Source organism: Pelodiscus sinensis, unplaced genomic scaffold (assembly GCF_049634645.1).
Source record: "Pelodiscus sinensis isolate JC-2024 unplaced genomic scaffold, ASM4963464v1 ctg93, whole genome shotgun sequence".
In the NCBI taxonomy this organism is placed as follows: domain Eukaryota; kingdom Metazoa; phylum Chordata; order Testudines; family Trionychidae; genus Pelodiscus; species Pelodiscus sinensis.
The window spans coordinates 226,353-252,402 of record NW_027466008.1 but is presented as its reverse complement, the minus strand read 5'-3'; the positions used below and the strand labels follow the sequence as shown (position 1 = coordinate 252,402).

Below are 26,050 nucleotides of genomic sequence, written 5' to 3'. Positions count from 1 at the left end.
ACAAGGAGCAATGGGCTTAAACTGCAGCAAGGGTTGTTTAAGTTGGACATGGGGAAAAACTTCCTAACTGTCAGGGTGGTTAAACACTGGAATAAATTGCTGAGGGAAGTTGTGAATCTCCATAACTGGAGATATTTAAGAGCAGGTTGGATAGACATTTATCAGGGATAATCTAGACCAGGGGCGGGCTATAATTTTTAAAAGCTGCCCTGGAAAGGACGAGGCTTTGGACAGAAGGGGTAGGGTCGGGAGACTTCTCTGCTCCCCCACCCACAGACACTGGTTGGCTGGGGGTGAGGGAGCACATGAAGTCTTCCCCCACACCAGAGAGAATTGCCACAAGTTTTAAAACAGTTGGCGGTTCCCTCTAGGCATTGCAGTGGGAGGAGACCTCATGTGTTCCCTCTTCCCCCAGGCCAATCAGGTGAAGAAATGGTCAGGAGCAGTCTGAGGCTGGCTGCAGCAGCTGGCGCCGCAGGCGGAAGGTGTGATCAGCACCTCCGCCTGCACAGCCGTCAATGACTGTGACGTAATCATCGGGTGTCTGGGCATTCGGTGCCCCAGGCTGGCGGCACCCTAGGCTCATGGGCCACCCCTGGAAATGTTATGTCAAAAGCAGAACACTTTCCCATCAACAGGATCACTCCACCTCAGTGAGATGCAGACGCTTTCTTGGTGGGAGAGCATCACCTGAGGATGTAGCATGGGATAGATACTGCTTCAAATCAGAGGAAGTTACACCTCTCAAAAGGAGTGTTTCTTTTGCAGCCCTGAACAACGTAACTTACATTGTCTTAAGGTGATGGTGTCCAACCAGTTCTAAAGCAGTAGCCACAATAGGTAAAGTGTGCTATAGCGAACTAGCCATATATAGTTGTGCTATAGCGAACTTGAGCCACATTGTTCAAGCCAACTAGCTCTGCTCAACTGGACAAATAGCCATATGGACACACCAGACTTAAGCAATAGTGCAGTCAAGCCCTCCTTCTTACCAGCGGAGGATTTAGGGCAGGGCGAGCGGGGCGGCTGCCCCGGGCCCCATGCTTCCCGAGGCCCTGCGCATTTGCCGTGGCGCCAAGGCGCATGCACCACATCAAAGGAGGGGCCCCGATTAATTTCTCTGCCCGGGGCCCCACGACTCTGCCCTGGGCCCCGCGGCACTCTCATCCACCCCTGCTTCTTACCTTTACTTCCTTCCCACAAGGAAGACTATCCACTTGGAAGTTCTGCAAGATAGAATTTTAGCTTCTTTCAATAGACATTTAAATGTTCTAGTGGTGATATCAGTACTGTGTCTTTCTATTACAGGACAAGAGTATCAGCCCTGAACTGGATCATGGCAATGCTGTCCTTGAATCCCCCACAGTCTCTCAGTCAGTCTCCAAAATGGAAAAATCCTCAAGTAAACAGCAGGGAGAGATGAAACCAGTAAGTGTGCAATGTTCTGTTTTCAGTCCAGTGAATAGCTTAATCCACTACAATGTCTGCCTAGTAACTATGAGTAGATTGCGGGAGGGCCAGTTGATAGAGTTACCAGACGATTTCACAAAAATACCAGACACACTTGATCTCAGATGAGGATCGGTACCGGCCGGAAGGGGAGTGGGCCTGGCTGGGAAAGGGGGGGTGAACCAGCTGGTAGGGAGCAGGGCTAGCCGAGAGGAGTGGGGCTGGCGGGGAGGGGGAAGAGCGGGGAGGAACCGGCTGTCGGGGAGCAGGGCTGGCCCGGGCACATGCAGATCCTGGGGTGCTGCCTGTCCCATGAACGGTCCTGGTGGAGCACACGGGGATTCCATCCTGCCCTGGCTCTGCCCCATTCCTCTCTACTGCATAGTTGTGTACTGTCTGGCTGGTAGACATGCTTACGTAGTATATGCATGTCTACCAGATAGGCAGTACGCAACTACGTACTGATACTCAAGATAATAATAAAAGGTACTTAATTAGAAAGTGCCGAACGTTTATATGTCCGGTATTTTCTCAATTTGTTTTCCAGACAGAAAGTTCAAATATCGTACTGTCTGGTTCAAAACTGGACACCTGGCAATCCTAGCAGCTGAAGACACATTGAATGCAACCAGGAACTATTCATGTGACCTCTTAAATAAATACAGGCAGTCCCCGGGTTACGTACAAGATAGGGACTATAGGTTTGTTCTTAAGTTGAATTTGTATGTAAGTCGGAACTGGCTCCAGATTCAGCTGCTGCTGAAACTGATCAGTGGCTGACTACAGGAAGCCCTAGGCAGAGTTGCTCTGTCCCCGACTTCCTGGAATCAGCCGCTGATCAGTTTCAACAGCGGCTGAATCTGGACTCCTGGGACAGAACAGCTGGGGCACTGCCGGGTAGGTCCCGCAGGACCAACCCAGCAGCACCCCAGCTGCTCTACCCCAGGCGTCCTGCAACAAAAGCCTGGTCTGCTGGGGGGGAGGGCACACTAGCTGCGCCCCCTTCCTCCCCCCCAGCAGACCAGGGAGACCCAAGCAAAGCCGCAGAGGCGCAGAGGTCCCGCCGCCTCTGCGGCTTTGCTCCTGTCTCCCTGCTGTGCTGGGGGAGTCCGGGGCAAAGGAGCAAAGCCGCACGGGCAGCGGGGTCCCGCCGCCTGTGCGGCTTTCCTCGGGTCTCCCTGCTGTGCTCGGGAGTCCCCCCCAGCACACCAGGGAGACCCGGAGCAGATTTTCTCTCCCCAGAGAAAAGCCCCGTTCGTAAGTGCGGATCCAACATAAGTCGGATCCGCGTAAGTCGGGGACTGCCTGTAAATATTTTCATATCTCCTTTGGTTTTGGATATACAAAGAGGGCTTTGCAGTTAACATGTTCTAGCCTTTGGGAGATCTTATATAACCACTTAAGTACTGACTGCCCCCTGTTAGCTGCAGATGTGGTCTGTGGATATAGTCCCTGGCTAGTGGATGTTGTGAGGGTAATACTGCTGCATCTGCAATACTGTTAATGGATGCTGCAGGCCATGCATCCTACACTAATAAAATATGAACTGCCTATGGTGTTGTCTGAACACTCATGCCTTCCTGGGGTTTGTCTTTAAGTGTCATAAATCAGGATTCTACTTAAAAACACAAAGGCTTTTATCCTCAGTTTGGCTTTTTGCCCCTTCCTATAGCTCTCCCTTGCTTATGAGTTCTTAGGCCAAGATTTTAAAAAATGAGACCCTAAGATTAGGTTCCCTAGACCATATCTGTGTACTAAAGTGAGTGGGCTGATTTTAACAAATGCTCTGAAAATAATCAGACCACAATTCTTTGTGGCCAATGCTCCTGAAACTTTACTGGGAGCTTAGTCACCCAGGTTTGAAAATCTTGGTTTCAGCCAGAGGTCCTGATTTACTCCTAAATTGGAGATTCACCTGTATCTAGGGTGAGGCACTGGAATAGTTCTACAGGTCTGAACAGGATCTAAGTCTGATAGCTGGTGATCACAGTTATTCATTTCACTCTGATGCTACTTGTCAGGTGCTACAGAATGTCTTCAGAGATTATTTCCCTAGTGCTTTGACGCAAGTACATCCATTAAATGTAAATTGGACAGCCTATCTTCAAGGAAATAGATGAAAAGGAAATAGATAAAAACACTGACTGAGCTTCAAGGCTGGAAATTCATATTTAATTACTTTTTTTTCTTTCTTAGTAATAATGGAAATTACTGTAATCACAAACAAGTTTTGGGCCCAGAACAGCATCAGCTGAGTGGTTGTTTAGCTTTTCCTGGCGATCAAATGGTGATAATGCAGATCCACATACAGAAGAGCTGATTTTATATTACTTATTTACTTTCTGCATTTGTTCCGCAGCCAGGTAAATGAAGTTGGTTGCTAAGCTTCAGGCAAGCGGTTGCCATTCAGAATGACTCATCAAGCCTTGTTAACTAGAGTGCATCTGTGGGTTTTTCCGTTAGAGGTCTTAGCATGCGTTCTTTCCTCCACAGACACAAATGAGTGCTCTCTCAAAACTCTAGCCTTTTGCTCTAGGGAAAGGAAAAAACATGAAATGGCTAATTACATTTATAAAAATGATCTTTAAGGGATGAAAGAAGAACCAGTCAGTTACTGTCTGTCATATTTAAACTGCAATTACTGTTCTGTGTATTGATTTTCATAGAGTTACAACACAGTTCAATTGAACACATTAACCTTTATGGGCAATGTAAACAAAAAGCTGAGCTGAGGCATTGTAGAATTGCAATTGTCAAAGTTAATACACATGCACATTAGATTACATTTTCATTTTTGTCTTTACTAAAATCAACATAAATAAGGGGTATGAACATTTTGGAAGTTGGACAAAAGTTCTGAGTTTAAGTAACTCAAAATACTTACAATGCTTTTTATCTGGGGATCTTTATCAAGGAGAATGTAACAATTTCCCCTCCCGCTCCCTTTGCAGACTGGGAAATGCAGGCAGAGAGAGATTAAATCATGAGTTGTTCAAGCTATTCATCAAGAAGTGGAAGAGCTAGGAATAGGAGTCAGATATTCTGATTTTCAACTGCATGTTCTCTCCACTAGATCAGTGTTTCTCAAAGAGTTCTGCAGGCTGGAATGATGCTAGTGGGCCTGAACCACTTTGTTCACCTAAAGGGCCCATAGCCACAGAGCCTCGCAGCTCCCATTGGCTCTGGTTCACCATTTCCACTCAAGGGGCACCACAGAAATCCAATGGGAGCTGTGAAGCTCCATGACTAAAGACCTTTTAGGTCAGGGGTGGCCAACCCGTGGCTTGCAAGCCGCATGCATCTCTTCCTCCCTTAAAGTGCGGCTCCCGAAGCCTCCACCGTGGCTCGGGAAGCTGCCCCTGCGCCCCTAGAAATGGCCCCCAGGTCCCTGTGCTCACCAGAACAGGGAAGCCATCCAGTGCAGCGATTCAAAATGGTGTTGCCAAGATGGCAGTGGCTGACGGGAACTTGATCTGGCCAAAAAACCTTGTCTTTTAAAAGGTTCTGCATCTTTTTATTTTTCTCAACAAAAATTGTTGCTCCCAAAAAAAAAAAAAAAAAAAAAAAAAAAATGGTGCGGCTCTTCGCATTTTTTCTGCCACTGTTTGGCCACCCCTGCTTTAGGTAAACAAAGCAGTGAGAAGTCTAATAGTGGCTTTCCTAATGCGGGTCCACAGAACAATTTGCAAAACATTGCACTAGATCACATTAATTTGTTCTGTAGTTCAATACTCAGAAGACTCTTCAAATTGATAGGGTCAAAGAGATGTGGGAGAGTATGTTAGCTACTTCTGGAAATATGCATGCACTGAGCCTTTATCAGCAAAGCAGATATTTCCTTTTAAAAGGTACACATTAAATGCTGAAATTAGGCTCATTTTCAGTGCCTTAAATGATAATCTGTGTAAACACCACTGATTAGATTTTGGAAAGCATTGATTATTAAAGATATATTTTTAAAATTGTTTAAAATGTTTGTGGCAAGTACAGCTGGGTCCAAATTATAAATTTGAATCTGCAACTAATCTTTTTTTTATAAAGTTCAAAGATTTTTAGATCAGATGGCTTAGATTAATCTAAACCTTGACAGTAAAATATAGCAATACATCTTTTTTGCTTATATAGTTAATTACAAATGTATATAGTTCATTCTATGTGGGTGTTTAACATATACTAATAATATTTACTACTAAACAAAATAGACTCAGTACTTTGAATTTTTTTTTTTGGCTAGGAATAAATTACTGAGATTTCTTCTACTGAAAATGTTATGAAAAATTAATTAAAAAATACCTCCTACCAATTTCTAGTTAGAGTAGTGTGACAGTGGGCAGATAATAGCATCCATTTTGAGAGAATGCGAGAGAGAGAGAGAGAGAGAGAGAGAGAGAGAGAGAGAGAGAGAGAGAGAGAGAGAGAGACTAAAAAACAATGAGTGTTCCTGTAGCACCTTTGAGACTAACAAAAGAAAATGGATAGGATCATGAGCTTTCATGAGCAGAATCCACTTCTTCAGATGAATGGAGCAAGAAGGAAAGGAAGGAAAGAAGGTGTGAAGAAGTAGGATAGGGATAGGATCCTGCTGAAACACCCAGGAGTGGACTGGACAGAGCAGAATATGCATCTTTAGGAAAAATCAGAATGGGAAATGTGTTGGGGTCACCCCTACAAATAGTAAGCAAGGTGAGTGGAAGCCAGAATGTGATTGGAGTGTTGCTGACCTTCTGCCAGACCAGAGCTATACTCAGATAGACCAGGGTGTTACCTGCATGCTATTAACCTGTTTGTGAGCAGTCCTAGTTAGGAGCTACAACAGCAAAGCATTGTGGGTCAGGTGGTGACAGCCCCTTATTGCTCTGGATTGCCTCCCAAAGCATGACACCGTCCATAAGGAATTCCACAGAAAATTCAAATTTGCGGAAGGTTGTTCTTGTCCCTAAGCTCTGGGTTGGGATTCAGGCCATCTGGATGCAATTTCTGGCTCTGCCAAAGACGTGCAATGTGACCTTGGGCAAATCACTTCAGTCACTGTAGCTCAGTTCTCTGTCTGCCAAATGTTTTCCCCCTTTTATCCTTGTGTAGAGGAAGGCAAGCAGAAACCTCCAGCCCAAAGGACAACAATGTATGAAATAACATAGAGGCCATGAAATGGATAAGCACCTTTCCCCAGGAAGTGAAAGCAGCTTGCTCAGGTCTAAAAGCATGTGCAGCCTAGGGATTCTTAACAGATCTGCGGCCTCAGGGTCTTCATGCCCTCACTAGGTCCTTCATGCTCTTGCCATGCTGAGCTTTTCTCAGAGGTTATGTCTAGACTGCATCTGTCGGCAGAGGGATGCAGATTAGGCAGGTCAACATTGCAAATGAAGCAGGGATTTAAATATCCTCAATCTAATTTGCATAAAATGGCCACCGCGTTTTGCCAACTCACCACTTTGTTGGAAAAAAGTGGCAGTCTTGAGGGGCATCTGTCGAGAAAGAAAGCCTTTTTCAACAGATCCCTTATGCCTCCTGCAAGGAGGTTTACAGAATCTGTCGAAAAAGGCTAGATATATCCAGAATGAAAGGGAAGCTGGTGTTTGCTTATCCCTTTTAAAACAAGTTTAAATAGGCATCTTGTAGAAGGGAGTTTCTAGTTTTCCCTCCTTTGCATGCTACCTGACACTCCCAGCAAACAGCTGGTCATTTTCTATACATAAACACTTAATCTTGGCAAATGAAAAAGGCCGTGGGAAAGTAAACAGAATTGATTGACAGCCACGCCTCACCACCCCCATGATCCTTGTTCTAGTCAGGTAGTTCAGTGACACAGGCTGAGCTGTTTGCTCGCCATGAGCTGGTACTTGATACAATAAGATGTTGACTGAATATTGCAGATGAAATGACCTTTGTTCTCTGAACGCAGCAACAGCAAATGAGAAGACCCTTTCAAAAGAGGGATTCTATAGGCTATTCTACCTTTAGCTCACCCTCATAACAACAGGAATAACTCATATGATTGCAGCAGGGATAAAAGGAGCAAAGCAAACTGGAACTGAAAGGAGACAATAGGAGGGGGAGTGAGCTTGTTTGCATTAATTAAGAATTTGAATAAAACCTATCTAAGCACATTTTCTTCAGTTCTTATCTGTGTAGCACTTGTGATCCTTGAAGTTGCTTCTGCTACAAAGACCAGCTATTAGTCTTCCAGCAGTGGTGCTTCCTGCTAGTTGTACAGGTTGAAACTCTCTAAACTGGGACTCTCTAGTCTTGCAACATTCTGTTTCTGGACCAAAGAGTCCTGATGGAGAGCTGGAGCAGGAGCCCTGCAGGAGCTGGGAGCCCAGCAAGGCTGTCTGCGGGAGGGCTAGAGGCTAGGAGCTCTGCCACAGGCATATGAGTGTGCCTACAGCAGGGCTGCTGAAGCACCAGAGGGCCTTGGCAGAGCAATGGGTGACCATTGGGGCCAGGAAGCCCAGTGGGATTGACAGCAGGGCAGCCGGTAGCCCTTCTGTGGCCATGAGCCCAGCTGGGCCAGTGGAAGGGGTGGAGACAGCTGGGAGGCCAGTGACTAGGTTAGAAGTGGAGCCAGGCTATGGGTCTGGTGGCAGTGGAGCTAAAAGTCATCTACCTGGTCCAGTTAAATCCTTAATTTGGGAGTGGTCAGGTCCCAAGAGCGCTAGACCAAGGAAATTCAACCGGCGGTCCAATTCAGGATGCTTTGGAGAGTTCCACTGGCTTTTCATCAGTTTAAACTAGGGGACAGGAGTGGGAAATGCACCTCTCTCTATATCTTGTGCAACTGATTCAGGAATGCATCTACTGCAAATGGTGAGGGTATGGTGTATCTTGCTCTAAGCATGAAAATCCATTATTTGATATCACGTCATTGCATCTAGATAATAAAATTAGATATCAACAGAAGTAGGTAGGTGTGAGCTCTTGCTGAAAGGCATATAAATCAGGGAGGAGCAATAGGGTCAGCCCCTGGCAAGCTGTCAGATGCCTTATTTACCTGCATGTCCACAGGTACCGCTGCTTGCAGCTCCGATAGGCCACAGATCACTTTTCCCTGTCAATGGGAGCTGTGGAAAGCATGTATATTATTGACTTTTAAAGAGTCGATATCCAGTAGTTTGCTACTTTAACTGGAGCTAACAAACAGTTCAGTCTAAACCAATCCAGTGCTGTGTTTAACCTAAAAAATAAAATAAGCTGTGACAGCCGTGCTTGGCATGAGGTTGTGGCTGCTTTTAATTGAACAAAAAAATACAACTCAGAAATGAGGTACCACTGCCTCGATTTCCCCGGCTCGGGGTGATCAGTCTCACAACGGGGTCCTTTAAGGCCGTCGACCTAGCACAAGTGTCTCCCTCCGCCAGGCTGCCCTTCCAGGCCTTAGTCAAGTGATTTGGGATTCGGCCGTCTTGCCAGAAACAAGGGTTCCTCCACCTCCCAATGTTAGTAACACCAGGTGTCTAAGCCTGCAAGCCGGGTTTCCCTGTTCGAGTCCACCCAGGCAAAGTCTTATGTGTGACCTTGTGCTACTTCTAGCCTTTCTATGATTCTGCATCCTGGGGCTACCTTTCTTGTTTGTGATGTACTTTGTGAGATTTGAGGGAAAGAAGCTATTGAAGTGTAAATCATGTGGCTGAAACTGTAGTGTCTGTGTAGATTTGTCTGCTCAGGATTTTTCCAGATGAACATTTAGTTCACAATAGGTTGGGGTATAAATCTGCCTCTCTCAACTTACTGTACTGATAGAATTGTAGAATCCTAGGGTTGGAAGAGATCTCAGGAAGTCATTGAGTTCAGTTCTCTGCCCAAAGCAGGACCAACCCCAACTAAATCATCCCAGCCAGGGCTTTGTCAAGCTGGAACTTAAAAACTCAGTGGATATGCACTAGTATATCCCTAGCTTGCTTTCATCTATCCCATTTTGAAAGAGAGTAGATCAAAGAACATTAGGGAACTGTTAGTCCATGGCAGTTGGTTCGTATGGGGTAAATTTATACCCAGCTTGCAGTGCAGTAAATGCAGGGCAGGTAGACAATTCCTTAGGGGTGGGAGGCATTGTCAGGGCTGTTCCCCACTCTGGAACTTTGAGTACAGGAAGTGGGGCCCACAAGAGACTTTAAAATACCTTGCTTCTAAAGCAAGGGCAGGGAACCTTTTTTGGGTTAGAGGACACTGACTCATGGAAAAATCAGTCAGGAACTGCACACAAGTGAGAAGCAAAGCAAAACAAAAAAAAAATGAACCCTCACTGACATGGCCCCTGACTGAGAAGGAGGAAGTCACCCCCTACATTCTCCTCATCCACCAGAATCTAGGGGAGCCCAGGCTAGTAGCTTTTGTATTCTCCAGCCCCACAGAGAGGTGGCAGGAGGGGTTGAAGGGCCAGTGCAGGGGCTGGATCCAGGCAAGCGCCAAAGGCTTCTATTTAAAACCTCCTCAAGGTCACAGATTCTTTGCCTTTAGGTGGTATGCTGCCACCACACAAATGCAAAAATGCTTTTGAGAACCCAGGAAGATACACTTGGGAACTTCTTCCTGTGAGGTACCCTCAAACTCTTTAATCCTTCCTTCGGAGAGAGCTTAAAAAAACCTTGTAAATTCCTTCACAGCTGACTTTACAGTTTTAGAGTTTTAGAGGGGGTAGCCATGTTAGTTTGTAACCGACAAAAACTTAAAAAACAGTGAATAGAATCATAGAATCATAGAATCTTAGGGCTAGAAGAGACCTCAGCGGGTCATCAAGTCCATCCCCTTTCCCAAGGCAGGACCAATCCCAACTAAATCAACCCTGCCAGGGCTTTGTCAAGCTGAGACTGAAAAACCTCTATGGATGGAGATTCTACCACCTCCCTAGGTGACCCATTCCAGCACTTCACCATCCTCCTAGTGAAATAATTTTTCCTAGTATCCAACTGAGACCTCACCCACTGTAATTTAAGATAATTGTTCTGCCATCCATCACTACTGAGAACAGCCTTTCTTCACCCTCTTTGGAACCTCCCTTCAGGAAGCTGAAGGCTGCTATCAACCCCCTTACTCTTCTCTTCTGCAGACTAAATAAGCCCAAATCCCTCAGCCTTTCCTTGTAGGTCATGTGCTCCAGCCCCCTAATTATTTTGTTTGCCCTCTGCTGGACCTTCTCCAATGTATCTGGGATCCCCCACATCCTTTCTATAATGGGGGAACCCAGAACTGGATGCAATAGTCCAGATGTGGCCTCACCAGTGCTGAATAAAGGGGAATAATCACTTCTCTTTTTCTGCTGGAAATGCTCCTCCAAATGCACCCTATGCCATTACCCTTCTAGGCTACCAGGGCACATTGTTGACTCATATGTAGCTTCTTATGCACTGTAACCCCCAGGTCCTTTTCTGCTGAACTGCTGCTTAACCAGTCAGTCCCCAGCCTGTAACAATTCTTGGGATTCTTCCATCCCAAGTGCAGGACTCTTGACTTGTCCTTGTTGAACCTTATCAGATTTCTTTTGGCCCAATCCTCTTTTGTCTAGGTCAGTCTGGACCCTAACTCTGCCCTTCAACATATCTACCTCTCCTCATTGCTTAGTGTCATCCGCAAACTTGCTGAGGGTGCAATCTATCCCCTAATCCAGGTCATTAATAAAGATGCTGAACAAAACCGGCCTTAAAACCGATCCTTGAAACCGGCCGCCTACCTGACATCGAGCCATTGATCACTACCCATTGGGCTCAACAATTGAGCCAGTTTTCTATCCACCTGACAGTCCATTTATCCAATCCATACTTCCTTAACTTGCTGGCAAAAATATTGCAGGAGACCGTATCAAAAGCTTTGCTAAAGTCAAGGTATATCACTTCCACCGACTTCCCCATGAACATAGAGCCAGTTACCTCATCATAGAAGCTAATCAGGTAGGTTAGGCACGACTTGCCCTTGGTGAATAGTTCTGTAGCACTTTAGGGTATGTCTACACTACAAAGTTAATTCGAAATAACAGCCGTTATTTTGAATTAACTTTAACAGTGTCTACACATACAAACTGCTATTTCGAAATAAAATCGAAATAGTAGAGCCCTTATTTCGAATTAGGTAAACCTCATTCTACGAGGAATAACACCTAATTCGAAATAGCTAATTCAAAATAAGTGCTGTGTAGACACTTATTTTGAATTAGGGGGCCTCCAGCCCTTCCCAGGGAGCCCTAGTGGCCACTCTGAGCACAACCAGGAAAACTCATCTGCTCTTTTCCCAGCCCCAGAGCCCTTAAAGGGGCAAATTCTGGCCACAGTACCTGTGCCAGTTGCCAGCCTACCAGCACAGAGCCAGCAGACCATGCACCTGGCACAGGATAAGCCATCAATCCGTTGCCACCCAGCCCTCCACCATGCCCCATGACCAGGCTGGCAGCTCCCAGGAGTCTGCCCGGGGTCACAAGAGGTGGTCACCCGCTTGGTCTAATGCAGAGATTGTGGACCTCATCGAGGTTTGGGGGGAGGCCTCCAATGCCCATGATCTCCACACTAGGCACAGGAACGCGGCCGTCTACAGCTGCATGGCTGCCAGCCTGGCCACCAGAGGCCACATGCACAAGCAGGAGCACCTGCGGCTACTGGAGCAGCAGCTCCACATCCAGAAGCACTGGGTTCACAAGGACCTGTGGCTGCGGCAGCGGAGCTTGCTGGCACTGGAGGATCAGGGCCGTGCCCTCCGAGGTCACCTCCAGACCCTGGTGGACAGGTTCCTGCCTCCTCCTGCTCCAGCCCCTGAGGCCGCTCCAGCTCTTGCTCCTCCTCCCACCTCTTCTCCCCCTCCCGCTTCCTCTGCACCCTCCGTCCCTCCTTCCCCACCCTCCACACCCATTCCCCCCCGATGCCCCCGCACCCGCAGTGCTGTGAGATGGGAGAGCCACAAAAATCTTTGCTGTCCCTCAGCAAGGTAGACCAGCAAGCAGAGAAACCTGAGAACTGTCTGTCCGAGATGGGGGGGGAGGGTCGAGTCCCTTTAAGCAGAGGCCACTAAGTTCGACCCTGATGCCCAGCCAGCACTGGTTCCGGCCAGCCTTACCTTCAATTCAGGGTCCACTCAATGTGGATGTGCTATTTTGAATTAGCAAAATGCTAATTCAAATTAGTTTTTAGGTCTAGATGCACTAATTCGAATTATCTTATTTTGAATTAACTAATTCAAATTAAGTTAGTTTGAATTAGCGTTGTAGTGTAGACATACCCATACTGATTCTTGGTGATACTTTCCCTCTATTTGCCAAATAAACCTGTGAAATGCATTTTATATTGTGGGAACTAGATGGGAGGCTAGTGCTGTAGGCAGGAAGGGGGGGCAGCTAGCCCTTCAAAGGTAAGAAGGTCTAGGGACAGGCAATCTGTTTCATTATCAGACCTAGCTGGAGTGGTCCCTAGAAAGTACTGGGTGAGCTCAACTGGGGAGCACACTGAAGGAAAGAGGCTAGCTCCTGTGGCAGACTCTGGCACAGGGGAAGTGATATGAAGGGAATAAGCCATGGGGCCATGCAATCTCTTTGACTGTGCCCTAAAGGAAAGGCTTGAAAGACTGGGTGCAATGTCTGTCCCTCCAGGGCTGGGGAGTCAGGCCAGCATCTTGCAGTCAGCTGGAGGACCAGAGCAGTCCCTTTTGGCATTATAGTATACGAACCAGAGAGTGAAACGGGGGTTGCCAGGTATTAGACTCTTCAGAAAAGGAATCTGAACTCTGATTTTCTAAGAGGCTGAATTAAGATTAGAATGTTGGCTTGGACACACAGGCAAGGGCAAAAAGGAGTTGCAGTCCTCTTCTCTAATCATGGAATTTGGCTGGGATTGGTATGAAGGTGGGGAAACTGAAATGACTGAGGGGTACCAGCCTGGAACTTTTAAATTTTGAGATATGGTTCTTCTAAAATAACAGTGAGATACATTGCCAAGGCAATCAATTGAGAAGTTTATCACATTACTACTAAGGCTGTATCTCTTCTGTGGACAAAGGTTTTCATTGTCCAAGGCTCTCAATCTAGCATCTTTCACAAACGCTAAACATTCACTTAAAAATCAATACATACACAAGTATTTTGGCAACACTTACCCTTTTTTTACTACCATTTACTGAGTGTTTTAATACTACATAAGAACTCGCCTGTTAAATATTCATGTACAGATTTAGCAGATGTAACACATCACAGTTTGATTCAATTTTCCTAACTCGCTTCATTCATGACAGAATGAACTGTTTCAGAGAATTAAAATTACATTTGCCAGACAGTAACAACTGAATTACTCATTCAAGGTCAATGTGAGGGACTATTTGTAAGAATCAGCTAATATTCCAACATCAAGTGATGGAGCCATCAGCATTTAAATGGGAGACCTTTTTGGCTTCTGAAAAAGGCCCTTCTACTACTGTGTCAACTCAAGCATATTCAGTTTACAGTGCTCTTATCTATCTCACTGGATTACTGCTTGCAGTCTGTCACTGAGGGAAGAGGTGGCTGTGCCAAGTTTCTCATTTCACTGTTTAAATGGAAGAGAATGAAGGATGTGAATTTCAGGAGAGTAGTCATGCATTCTGTGGCAGTTAGATTGCTAGAAAAGCTTCTAACGGGGATGGAAAGAGCTGATATGGTAAATATGTCTGAATAACTCAACTCGGCAATTTAGCATGAGACTGCAGTAATAGTATTGCAGGTTAAGGATAAGCAGAACCTTTTTAAAAAAATAAAATATTTTGGCTAGAAAATACCACTTTGTCAGAACCAAACTTTTGCAGACTGGAAAGTTTCTCAAGTCCAAGATGGAATTTGAGAGAGAAAGAGAGGAAGCAAGAGAGGCCTATCCCTGATTAGCCAGTTCCCCAGCGGCTACGGCACTCAGCTGCAAAACTACACGCAAGTCCCTGCTCTGCCTGATTTAGACTATGAACTTGAACTTTGCTCTTCTGCCTTTCAGCTGAGTGTGCGCCCATGTCCCAATGAGTGCTATAAACAGTGGGCTGTGGACAGAGTGACTCTTCCACTTTTGGATCCAATAATTAATAATTTATATAAAGTGGAACAGCTCAAACAGGGGAAAATGAAGACAGAGGTACCTTGAACATTTTTTTAAATGTCTCTGTTTCATCCCAATACGGAATGATAAATGTCCAAACCTAGGTTTTCATTAATTTGTTTATTTTACAAAACACAATTCTGTTTTTTCCTAATTGTAGATTTCTGTCAACAGACCTGCACAGTTTCACAGCACTCGCTTGCTTGGCACTTTTGATGTAGTTAGTTTATAAGTTAGTTCATTTAAAGGAAATTAGCTTTTCATAAATGATATCCTATTCGTAGAACTATAGAATCACAGAACAGTAGAACTGGAAGGGACCTCTAGAGGTCATCAAGTCCAGTCCCCTGCCCCCATGGCAGGATCAAGCAATGTCTCCCAATAGGTGTCTTTGTAACCTGCTCTTAAATAGTTCTATTGATGGAGATTCCACACACTCCCTAGGCAATTTATTCCAGTGTTTAACAAGCCTGACAGTTAGGAACTTTTTCCTCATGTCCAACTTAAGCCTCCCTTGCTGCAATTTAAGTCTATTGCTTCTTGTCCTATCCTCAGAGGCCAAGGAGAACAATTTTTCTCCCTCCTCCTTGGAATACTTGAGAACTGCTATCATGTCTCCTCTCCATCTTATCTTTTCTAAACTAAATAAGCCCAATTATTTTAGTCTTCCCTCATGGTTCATGTTTTCTAGATCTTTACTCATTTTTGTTGCTCTTCTCTGGACTTTCTCCAATTTTGTCACATCTTTCTTGAAATGTGATGCCCAGAACCAGATATAATACTTCAACTGATGCCTAATCAGTGCAAAGTAGGGCAGAAAAATGACTTCTCATGTCTTGCTCACAACACTCTTGTTAATGCATCACAGAATCATGTTTGCTTTTTTTGCCACAGTGTCACACTGTTGACTCATATTTAGCTTGTGATCCACTATGACTCCTAGATCCCTTTCTGCAGTATTCCTTCCTAGACAGTCTCTATCACTTCTAGAATTCTTGCTTGTCTTCTCTTTCCCTTAGAGGAGCTGTTGGTGGTATTTAAGTATTGGAAATCTGTGTCAAGTCACCACATTCTGATGTGGATTTCAAAAACTGCAAAGTTCTGGGATTTTGATTCAGTTTGCAAATTGAGGCACAAGTTCAGTGGCCCTAAACTCATTTTCATACCTCTGGTTCTGGAGAGGGACCAAGGGAGCAGGACCAATATAGCAATAGAAACAACTTTTTTTGGGGGGGGGGGGGGGGCATTTCTGGCCCAGTGATTTCCAGAATACACAAAATCTTGCAAGAAAGTCGAAACCCTTGAGATGCCTGGCCTGAAATAGCTCCTTTAAAAATGGGAGCTATTTGGAGGTTTGTATAATATGTTTGGTTACCTGTACTTCCTATAGTGGGGGCTCTAAGTAGTTTGTTTCTAGTCTCTAGTTTTCAGTTGTTTATTATCATTTTTTCTGGCTTACCCATCCACAGAGGCAAATCCTGCCTCTTCCTTAGCACTGGTATGGGGATGAACAGGACTTGACAGTGAAACAAAGTGGAACATACACTCTGGAAGGTTATGCCAAGCCATGAAGGTGTTGAGCTAGCGTCCAGGGCAGGTCTGGTTGTGTCTCTAACCCAGCCAAACTGCAGCTGCATTGAACAAAGGATGGGACCCTGAATGCACTTCTGTAAAATGATTCTACCAAACAAACCACACAAGCCAAAAAAGTTGTTTATTACTCCTGAAAAAAAAATCCTTTAAGGCTGAAATTTTCCAAAGGTAAATTGTTTTACACAATGTTAAACTTTGTGAATAAAGCACTCCAGTTAGGAAATTCTAAAAGTTAAATTATCTACTACTACATTAACTCTACCTGTTGTATTTTATTTGGCTTTTCCTTATGACATGGAATATTTGTTTTCTATTTTACTTTAATCTGTAAAATAGAGTATGCTTTCTACCACCATTCTGTAACTCCTGGGATTTCATGATTTTTATAAGCGTTTGATTTCTCAGTATTCACTCTTACAATACAAGAGTTTGTGCTTTTAATATAATAGTGTTATATCAGTGACATTCTTGATTGTTCTCTCTAGATAAAAGCACAATGGATAAAACCTTTTGAAGCCAAGGGGGGTTTTTCAGGATTAACTGAAGGCAAAATTAATCCCCTGTGTGTGTAATATTTTAGATGGTGTAACAATTTTATTGTGTAAGTCTAATATGAATCCTGCTATGATTCTGTCTTGTCTTAATTGTAAATTACCTCTTGTCCTCTGAGACCTCCTTGAAAACTAGTCTGATCCTGATTCATACCAGATAGAAACTTTAACAGAAGAAGCAGTTGTCTGGGGCATACTTCCTGTCATGTGCAGTGTGCATTGGTGAGCACTGGAATTCTTACATGCAAGCCATCTGATTCATGTACATTAAAAAATGACAACCAACTTTTGAGAGCCCCTTTACATCCTTGAGTAGTAAACTATTCCTTAATAAAGGACAGTTGAGCAGTGTGTGGCTTATTTATACATGGTATCCAGTCTCTTATTTGTTCCATAGGTCAGTCTTTTGCTTGTGTAACAGGTCTCATGAGGGGATGTATCTTCTCATCTTTACAGCAATTTTGGAAATAAGGATTTTGTCTTACTCTAAATGCTTCCCTGTAGTATTGTGAGTAGCATTCTTCCCAATGTGCGGTGTTCATTTTGGATCTTTAAGTGCCAGTTTGAAAATATTCCTATGCTGTGTTTGCAGATAGGCTCTTGCACCAGAGAGAGAGAGAAACTTATAGGCAGAGTTCTAGCTCTGAATTCCAGAGCTGAGGCATCCCCCATGTATGATGAATTCCCATGGTTCACCAGAGAGAAAATTCTGCTCTGATGAATTGTAAAAGTTTTTATCAGATTGGGACTTCATGGTGAACTACCAGGGCATGGGAGTGGGAGAATGGGCATGCATATAAGGAGGAGTAAAGGCTACTAATACCAGAACTGCACTGTGCTTCCTTAATATTGTTTAAAACTTGCTTCAATGGGATGCCCAGTCTACAGTTTCCAAGCAAAGCAGCCAAAAGGAAAACTCAGTTAGAAAGAGAAAATTGTAAGCCAATTACCCTAACTTACTATTCTTCTGCTGGTATTGCTTCAGAATCATCTTCCAAATCATCTTGCTTTGAAAATGTTAAAGTGAAGATATGGATATTGACTTTTTCCTTTAAAGGGAGTGCAGAAGAAAATGCAAAAATTCCTGAAATTCGGGACAAAAGTGATGATGAAAAAGATGACCCACTTTTCCTACAATCTGTCCACACCAAAATTGGATAGAATAGCAGTGATAAGGAAGATAATGTTGTCGTTAGTATAATACAAGATCCAGGTACATGTCTTCCTTTGATGGAGGAGTTTTGCACCCAGAATATCAGGAAAGGTCCACTCTATTTCCGGAATCACAACGAGAAATTGACAGCATCACCACAAACCTCAGAAAATGTATCTCTCTGATCTTCTTTTCTAACAAAAATTCCCAAATGGAGAGCATTATCAAAGACATTGGTTGATATATTCTAAATCCACATGAATATTATTCTGTTTTGTGTGTAAACTCTCTTTTCTGTGCCCACCACTTTAACACCTTTGTAACCCCAGACTTTTCTGAATGGGGAAAAACAAAAGTGAAGACTTGTTCTTAGGAAAACAGTGTGGAACATCATAATGCAACAGCTGCATAGCTAGCACGTTTGTAAGGCAAGAACTGTTGTGATGCTGGTAGACCAGATGCCAGCACTTGCCACAACTATAGGTGTCAGCTGAGCACTGACAAATTCATAGCTGGAAATCAGACCAGCTTATCTGTATGTTAGTACTGATCAAGATAGGTGTTAAATTTCTAAGGATGAATTTAATGTTCATATAAGACCATGGTCACCAATCACTCGATCGTGATTGACTGGTCAATTGTGGGGGCATGGCCAGTCAATCATGAAGTGTTTCCAGGACCCTCGCTCCCCTCACCTCCAACAAAGAGCCCACGCTGTGGTGACAACCCCTGTGAAAATGGAGCTAGCTCTGACTTCCTGCAGCATGTGTGTGGGGGGGGGGGGGAAGTCTCACAGCTGCACGCCAGATCCAGCTTCTCAGGAAGCAAACATGCTGCTCCTCCCCTCCCCAGAACAGTGGGTATGCTTCCTGAGAAGCTGGATCAGGCATGCAGCCGTGGGATTCCCTTGCTCACGGTGGACTTCCTTCCTGTGGTGCGGCCTGGGATCAGCTGTGCAGCACTGCCCCTTTGAAACTCTGCTGCAGTGTTTCAAAGCAGCAAAGTCACGTGGAGCCCATATCCCGGGCTGTGTGCAGCACTGCCACTTCGAAGTGCCTCTATTTCCCCCTTTGCTGCCTCCAGAAAGGATGAGGGGAAGCAACTAGTTGACTCGACCATCCGATAAGCATAATTTTTAACATCCTTAGTGTGAAGTGAGAACAGGAGCAAGGGTACCTGTAAAATTAAAAGCAATACATTTTGCTCACATATGAAATCAAATACAAATGATCCCAGAAGAGTGAGCTCTCCTAATGCCAATCATGACTTGAAAGGACCGGTTTCTCCAGGGACAAATTAGAGTTCAGTGTCCATATCATCTCAGTCCTGACTGGGAGGGAGAGATGGCTCAGTGATTTAAGTATTGGCCTGCTAAATTTAGGGTTGTAAGTTCAATCCTTGATGGGGGGGCCATTTAGGAGTCTGGAGCAAATCTGTCAGGGATGGTACTTGGTCCTTTTGTGAGGACTGGACTCAATGACCTCTTAAGATCCCTTCCAGTTCTATGAGATAGGTATATCTCCTTATAATGATAGCTCTTGAATTGATAAAAGTAAAAGAACTTAATGCCTTTTCCTTTTTAAGTACTGTGTTCCACTATCTCTGATTTATTCCTTTGGTTCATGGTTTTCAAACTTGGCTGCCTTGAACCTATGGTGTGGTTTACTGGGAGACATGGGTGCTGAGTGCATACAGTTGAAATGAGAACTAGAGGACACTGCTGCTCTTGCTTTCAATGAAGGGCTCTTGATGGAATGCAATATTTGGATCACACTGATAGTACAAGGCTCTGTTCTGCTGGAATATGCAAAAAGTTATGCTACAACTAAAAGATGTACCCAGCGTTATATAGGTCCAATGCAGGGAGAGGGAGAGGGAGAGGGAGAGGTAGAAAGAGAAGGAAAGGAGGGCCACAGAGATCTCCTTCCAGTGTTTCCTGAGTCTGGCCCAGGGCCAGGGGGTGCAGAAGCCTCCCACAAGTGCTCCCCAGGCCTGGGGGAAGAGTGGGGGGAGAGGAGGTCATCCCCAGTGGTGCTCCCTGGGCTCGGGCACAGGGGGAGGGAGATCTATGTAGGCCAGTCTTGTCCCATCCTCCCCTACCCCCAGGCCAGGAGAAAAATTATTCGCCTTAACCTCTGTTGATAGGACAAGAAGCGATGGACTCAAACTACAGCAAGAGAGGTTTAGGTTGGACATTAGGAAAAACTTCCTAACTGTCAGAGTTAAACACTGGAAGAAGTTGCCTAGGGAGGTTGTGGAATCTCCATCAGTGGAGATATTCGAAAGCAGGTTAGCTGGACACCTGTCAGGGATGATCTAGATGGTGCTTGGTCCTGCTTTAAGGACAGGAGACTGCACTTGATGACCTGTCAAGGTCCCTTCCAATTCTAATATTCTATGTGGTATTGTTTCCTGCTCCCTGATTGGACGAGTGAAACACAAGAGAATAATTAATAATGCATTTCTTTTGTGAATTTGGGATATTCCTGGGAATTATAAGTGAAGGACAGGCATTGTTGTTTCAGTGAACAGCAGATAACTTGACTCCAAGAAAAGGGGTCAATCAAATTGGAGTAGTTTGTTCCCACGTATTTGCAAATTTGTCTCCATTCTTTTGTAAAACTCCAAAGCTGAGATTTTCAGAAGTGCTTTAGCCTAATTTTGCTGCCATTAAAGTCAATGGATTCAACAAGGGAAGGGAAGACTAATGCAGCACTTCTTGACATCCCACCCTGACCCAAAAGTGGACTTGTGAGCAATGTTCCCTCTAATCTTTGCCATCCATGTGTGGATTTTTCCATATATCTGCAGAATAATTTTTGTATGAGCACCTCCGTCTCTCTGGGATCCCTCGAATCGAGTAAGCTTTCCTTTTGGATCCCGTAAATGATGAGTGAGTAGATGAGAAATTAAGTCAATTATGGCAAGTAACATGCTCTGGCAGTGGCTGCATATGAGGTCTATATCTGCAGTGGTGCTGACATCAGCGATATCAATATAGGCCTGGGCACGCTTCTTACATCAAACTTTCTGACCTTCTTCATGGAGACATCACTTGACCTCTAAGTGTTAGGCATCATTCTTGATGATGTCCTTCAGGTTACCCAATCCTTCACTTGCCTCTCCCACGTGTCAACATCAATGCCACACTACACCAAAGTGTCGTTAAGAACATCCCTGTAGCACTTCCTCAGCCCACCATAAAACCTCATCCCAGTCCTCAACGTAGAAAATCTGTTTAGGCAATTGTGTGTCAGTCATCCTGACCAGACAATTGTAGCTCTCTATGGGCAACTGTTGCCTCAATGCTGTGAGAATTGGCTTCTGTGAGGACACTAACATTGGTCTGTCTGTTCTGCCATGTGATGCCCAATATTCTCCTCAGGCACCTTTGGTGGAATTTCTCCAAATCTTTAATATGTCATCTATAGGGAGTCCAGACTTCAGCTCCATACAGAAATGTTGGGATTGCTATGGCATTGTAGATGTCAATCTTGGTCTGCATCTTGATGTCACGGTCATCGAAGACTTGCCTCTATAAACATCCATAAACTGCGCCAGCACTGGAGATTTGATGGCGGATTTCATCATCGATGTCAGCATTGCTGGACAGCTAGCTTCCGAGATAGGGGAAGCTGTTGACATTCTCTAGCATGTGGTTGTCCTCCATGATGGATGGTCAGACAACAATATGGCAGGTTTTGGCTTAAAGAGAACTTTGGTCTTTCAAGCATTGAAAGTCAGTCCCAAACTGTGGTGGGCCATGGTAAAAATGTTGATGATTGCATGGAGCCCATCTTCTGAGATAGCACCGACCTGGGCATAGTCAGCGTATTGGAGTTCTACCACTGACATTATTAAAGTCTTAATCTTGGCTCTGAATGGCCCAGATTGAAGAGGCTACCATCCATCCTGTTGGTTATTTCAATTCCGCCTGGGAGGTCATCTCTAATAATCTGGAGCCTGGCTGCCAAAAAGATATTAAATAACATAGAGGCTATCACACACCCTTGTTTGACTCCAGTCCTTACGTCAATTGGTTCGGTTGTATCGCCATTGTTGAGTATCATGGTCTACATGTTGTCATGTAAGAGATGTATAATACTGATAAATTTTGGTAGACAACTAACATGTCGCAGGATCTTCCAGAGGGCCTAATTGTTCACAGAGTCAAATGCTTTCATCAAATACAAAAAAGCCATATACAGAGGTTGACATTGCTTCCGACATGTGTCTTGTATTAGGCGGTCAGAAAAGATCATATTGATCTTTGCTAGCCCAGGTTGGAACTACATTGTAACTCTGAAAGGACTTCTTCAGCCAGTAGAAGGAGATGGTTCAGAAGGATTTGGGCAAGAATTGTACCTGCAGTTGAGAGCAAGGATGTCCCTTGGTAGTTTCCGCAGTCTGTCCTGTCACCCTTCTTAAAGATGGGTCATTATGATGGCATCCCTGAGCTCACTGGCTACAGTTTTCTGTCTCCAGATCATCAGAATGCACTGAGGACAGCAAGGATGGTCCTCCCTCCTTGAATATCTCATTGGGGATTCTGTCAGTGCCTGTTGCCTTGCTGTCTTTTTTTTTTTTTTTTTTTTTTTGTGGCTGCTTTTGAAAGGTTCATGATCCATATTGATAGTGACAGGTAGACTGGTGATCACATTGAAAATGCTGTGTCACAGTTGAACAGGTGGCTGAAATGTTCCTGTCATTGGTTGTTGATGACATCTTTGGTCTTAATAAGAGATATCCTGTCTGTTGATTGCAAAGAAGTGACATCTTGTATTGACAATCCATAAATTGCTCTAGCAGCACTGAAGAATTCTCAACTATTGTTGGAGTCGGCATAGGCCTGTATTTCCTTTGCTGTGTCTCTCCACCAATTGTTTTTAAGGACTCTAATTCTTTGTAGGGTATTGCTGGTTAGGCCTCCCAGAGGGGTTCCTCCACCTCCGGGTCAGTATGCTGCCACTCCGCCCCACTGCTGCAGGCACTTAAAACAAATCCCCAAGTTAATAGTCCAAGCCCGGATTTTGGGCGACAACAACAAAGAGGCCAATTGACAGTTCAGTAATCCTAGCCCAGGTTCAGGGTGGGACAAGAGACAAACAGTTTGGAGCCCAGCCTTACTTCAGGTTGAGTGACAGGTAAACAAACACAGCTCCAGGGTCCTGGCCCTAGGTCAGGGCAGAGCAGCAAACAAACACAGTTAATTTAGGAACCTGAGCCTCAGTCAGGGCACGCCTGTAAGTGTACACGGACAGTATAGAAGCCCAGCTCTGGTGCAGGGCGGGGAAGAAAACACACACAGATAGTATAGGGGCCCGGCGCTGGTTCATGGCAGGCAGCAAATGTTATGTCGTGGGGATTTTCAGAGTATAGGAAGAAATCAATGGAAAGGCAGAGAGCTGGAGTAGGTGCAAGTGTCCATTTTATTGCATAGCACAGAACTCACCAGAACAAGCCCAGACTAGCTGGGCTGACCCCAGTGACCTACTCAGTTACCATAACAACAAGATCTATATCTACAACCCAATATACAACATATTCCTCCCCCCTTAATAAAAACGTCCCTTTAAGAAAATAAAAACTAACTATGAAATGAGGGTAGAACGCCTCAAGTTCCCAGCTAACCGGGGGGATTATTTTGCCTCATCTGTGAGTTAATCTCAACTAAAGGTCCAGCCATTGAGGAGGCCTCCTTTCTCTAGGTGGATTACGGCGGACATCCGGCGTTCTCGCACCCGAAGATGTTATGGGTGCAGGCCTGACACTGGGCTGGGAACTTGAAGTGTGAACAGGTGAGGCTGTTGGATCAGCCTGCTCAGGGAGGGGGTTATTGTTCGCCGCTGGTGGTGATGGAGGAGGAGAGTCAGGAGCAGGTGATTCTTGACACGGTAGCTCACCAGCAGTGGGAAGGACGGGCAACTCAACTGGAGATGTGCCTTGGGGGCAGGAATAACCTGTCAATAATTGATCTACATGCCGCCACCAGATGAGATCTTTCGTAGTCCGGACAGTATAGGAAACAGGTCCTGTTTGAGCAATAATAGTGGCAGGGACCCATTTAGCTCCAGGAACATAGTTCCAAGCCAAAACTGTCTGTCTAGGACTAAAGGTTCGGTCTTTTGCTCTGGATGCACGCCTGATGACTTGACCTTCCTGCTGACGTTGCACAATTTGTCGTGGCTCTGAAGGTTTGAGCAAATCAAAGCACATGCGTAGCTGACGTCCCATCATTAGAAAAGCCGGGGACACTTTGGTTGTAGCGTGAGGAGTGTTTCTGTAGGATAGTAAGAAGATGTCCAGACTCTTTTGTACGAGTGCATGTTCTCTAAACAATTTCAAAGCTTGTTTCATTGTCTGGACAAACCTTTCAGCCAATCCATTTGTGGACGGGTGATACAGTGCTGAAGTGATGTGATGGATCCCGTTTGCTTTCATAAAATTTCCAAACTCCTGAGACACAAACTGTGGACCTTTGTCACTCACAAGTTGTTCAGGAATACCCAAATGACAGAAGATTCCCCGTAATTTTTGGATAGTACTCTCAGCAGTAGTGGAAGGCATTATACAGACTTCTGGCCATTTGGAATGAGCATCTACCACCACCAAAAACATGTTACCTTCAAATGGGCCAGAAAAATCAACATGAATACGTTGCCATGGTTTTTCAGGCCAGTCCCATGGGTGCAGAGGTGCCAATTGAGGTGCATTCCTCACACCCTGGCAAGAAATACAAGCTCTTGCCTTCTTTTCAATGTCACTGTCCAAACCAGGCCACCAAAAATAGCTTCGTGCAATTTCTTTCATGCGCACCATTCCACAGTGACCTGAATGCAGTTGCTCTAACATCTGTTGTCTCAGTATTTTTGGAATAATGACACGCATTCCCCACAACAAGCACCCCGAATGGGTTGATAACTCCGTTCTCCTGGACATGTAAGGGACAAGGTCAGATGAAACCTGAGAGTTCCGTAGAGATGTTCCACGCATCACTAGTTCTATTACTTGGGAGAGTACTGGGTCAACACGAGTTGCTCTCTTAACTTGTGCAGCAGTGATGGGCCTGTTCTCTACCTGCTCAAAGTAAAAGATTTCCTTCTGGCCACTATCTTGATGTTTGACTGGCAAAGGCAGCCTAGAGAGACCATCTGCATTGCCATGTAGAGTGGCTTTCCGATATCTGATCTCATATGTGTGTCCTGAAAGCCACAATGCCCATCGTTGCATACGACTAGCAGCCATTGGTGGAATACCTGAGTGTGGACCAAAAATTGCCATCAGAGGTCGATGGTCAGTGAGAAGTGTAAACTTCCGTCCAAACAGGTACTGGTGAAATTTCTGAATTCCAAAAATGATTCCCAATGCTTCACGTTCAATTTGTGCATAGTTAGTTTCAGCTGTGCTTAAGGTGCGTGAAGCAAAAGCAATTGGTTTCTCCTCTCCTGAGGGCATAATATGTGACAAGACCGCGCCCACTCCATATGGGGAGGCATCACAAGCCAACTGTAAAGGTAAGGATGGATCAAAATGCGTCAGGACCTCTGCATTTAGCAATGCACGTTTAGCCTTGTTAAATGCAACATCACAGGCGTCAGTCCACTTCCAGACCTTGTTCTGGCCAAGGAGCTCGTGAAGTGGTTTTAATAGTGTGGCTAGCTATGAAATAAACCTTCCATAATAGGTCAATAGTCCTAGAAATGAGTGAAGTTGACTAACATTTTGAGGGGGTGGAGCTTCCACAATAGCCTTAACTTTTGAAGGGGACTTATGAAGACCAGTAGCATCAATGATGTGTCCCAAATATTCAACAGAGAGCTGAAAGAATGCACACTTATCTTTGCGGACTCGTAGGCCATACTCTTCCAGTCTTTGTAGGGTAGCCTCTAAGTTCTTAAGGTGATCCTCCTCATTCCCACCCGTGACCAGGATGTCGTCAAGATAGCACTGAACTCCTGGCAAGCCACACAAGATCTGGTCCATAGCTCTCTGGAACAAGGCTGGAGCAGAAGTTATTCCAAAGGGTAAGCAACAGTAACGATAAAGCCCTTTATGAGTCACAATAGTCAACAGCTCTTGGGATTCCTCCTCAACTTGCATCTGTAAATATGCTTGACTCAGATCAATCTTGCTGAACCTTTGTCCCCCAGCCAGGCCCGCAAAGATGTCATTGATGCGAGGAAGATGTCATTGATTGCTCTGCACATAAAACAGGGTTAACAGTGACCTTAAAATCCCCACAAATCCGAATAGAACCATCTTTCTTCAATATTGGA

General features: G+C 44.8%; 1 protein-coding gene and 1 long non-coding RNA gene across 3 annotated transcripts in view; one reads left to right on the top strand and one right to left on the bottom strand.

The window, feature by feature from the left end:
- LOC112544823 (uncharacterized) overlaps nt 1-26,050 on the top strand; it is a 195,415-nt gene that overhangs the window by 34,543 nt on the left and 134,822 nt on the right. For both annotated transcript variants that reach the window (XM_075918070.1, XM_075918071.1), the window contains exon 2: nt 1,309-1,428. In XM_075918070.1, the coding sequence (XP_075774185.1) occupies nt 1,309-1,428 (120 nt within the window). The remainder of the gene's footprint in view (nt 1-1,308; nt 1,429-26,050) is intronic.
- LOC142825909 (uncharacterized) overlaps nt 1-26,050 on the bottom strand; it is a 97,914-nt gene that overhangs the window by 57,653 nt on the left and 14,211 nt on the right. The window lies entirely within an intron of this gene.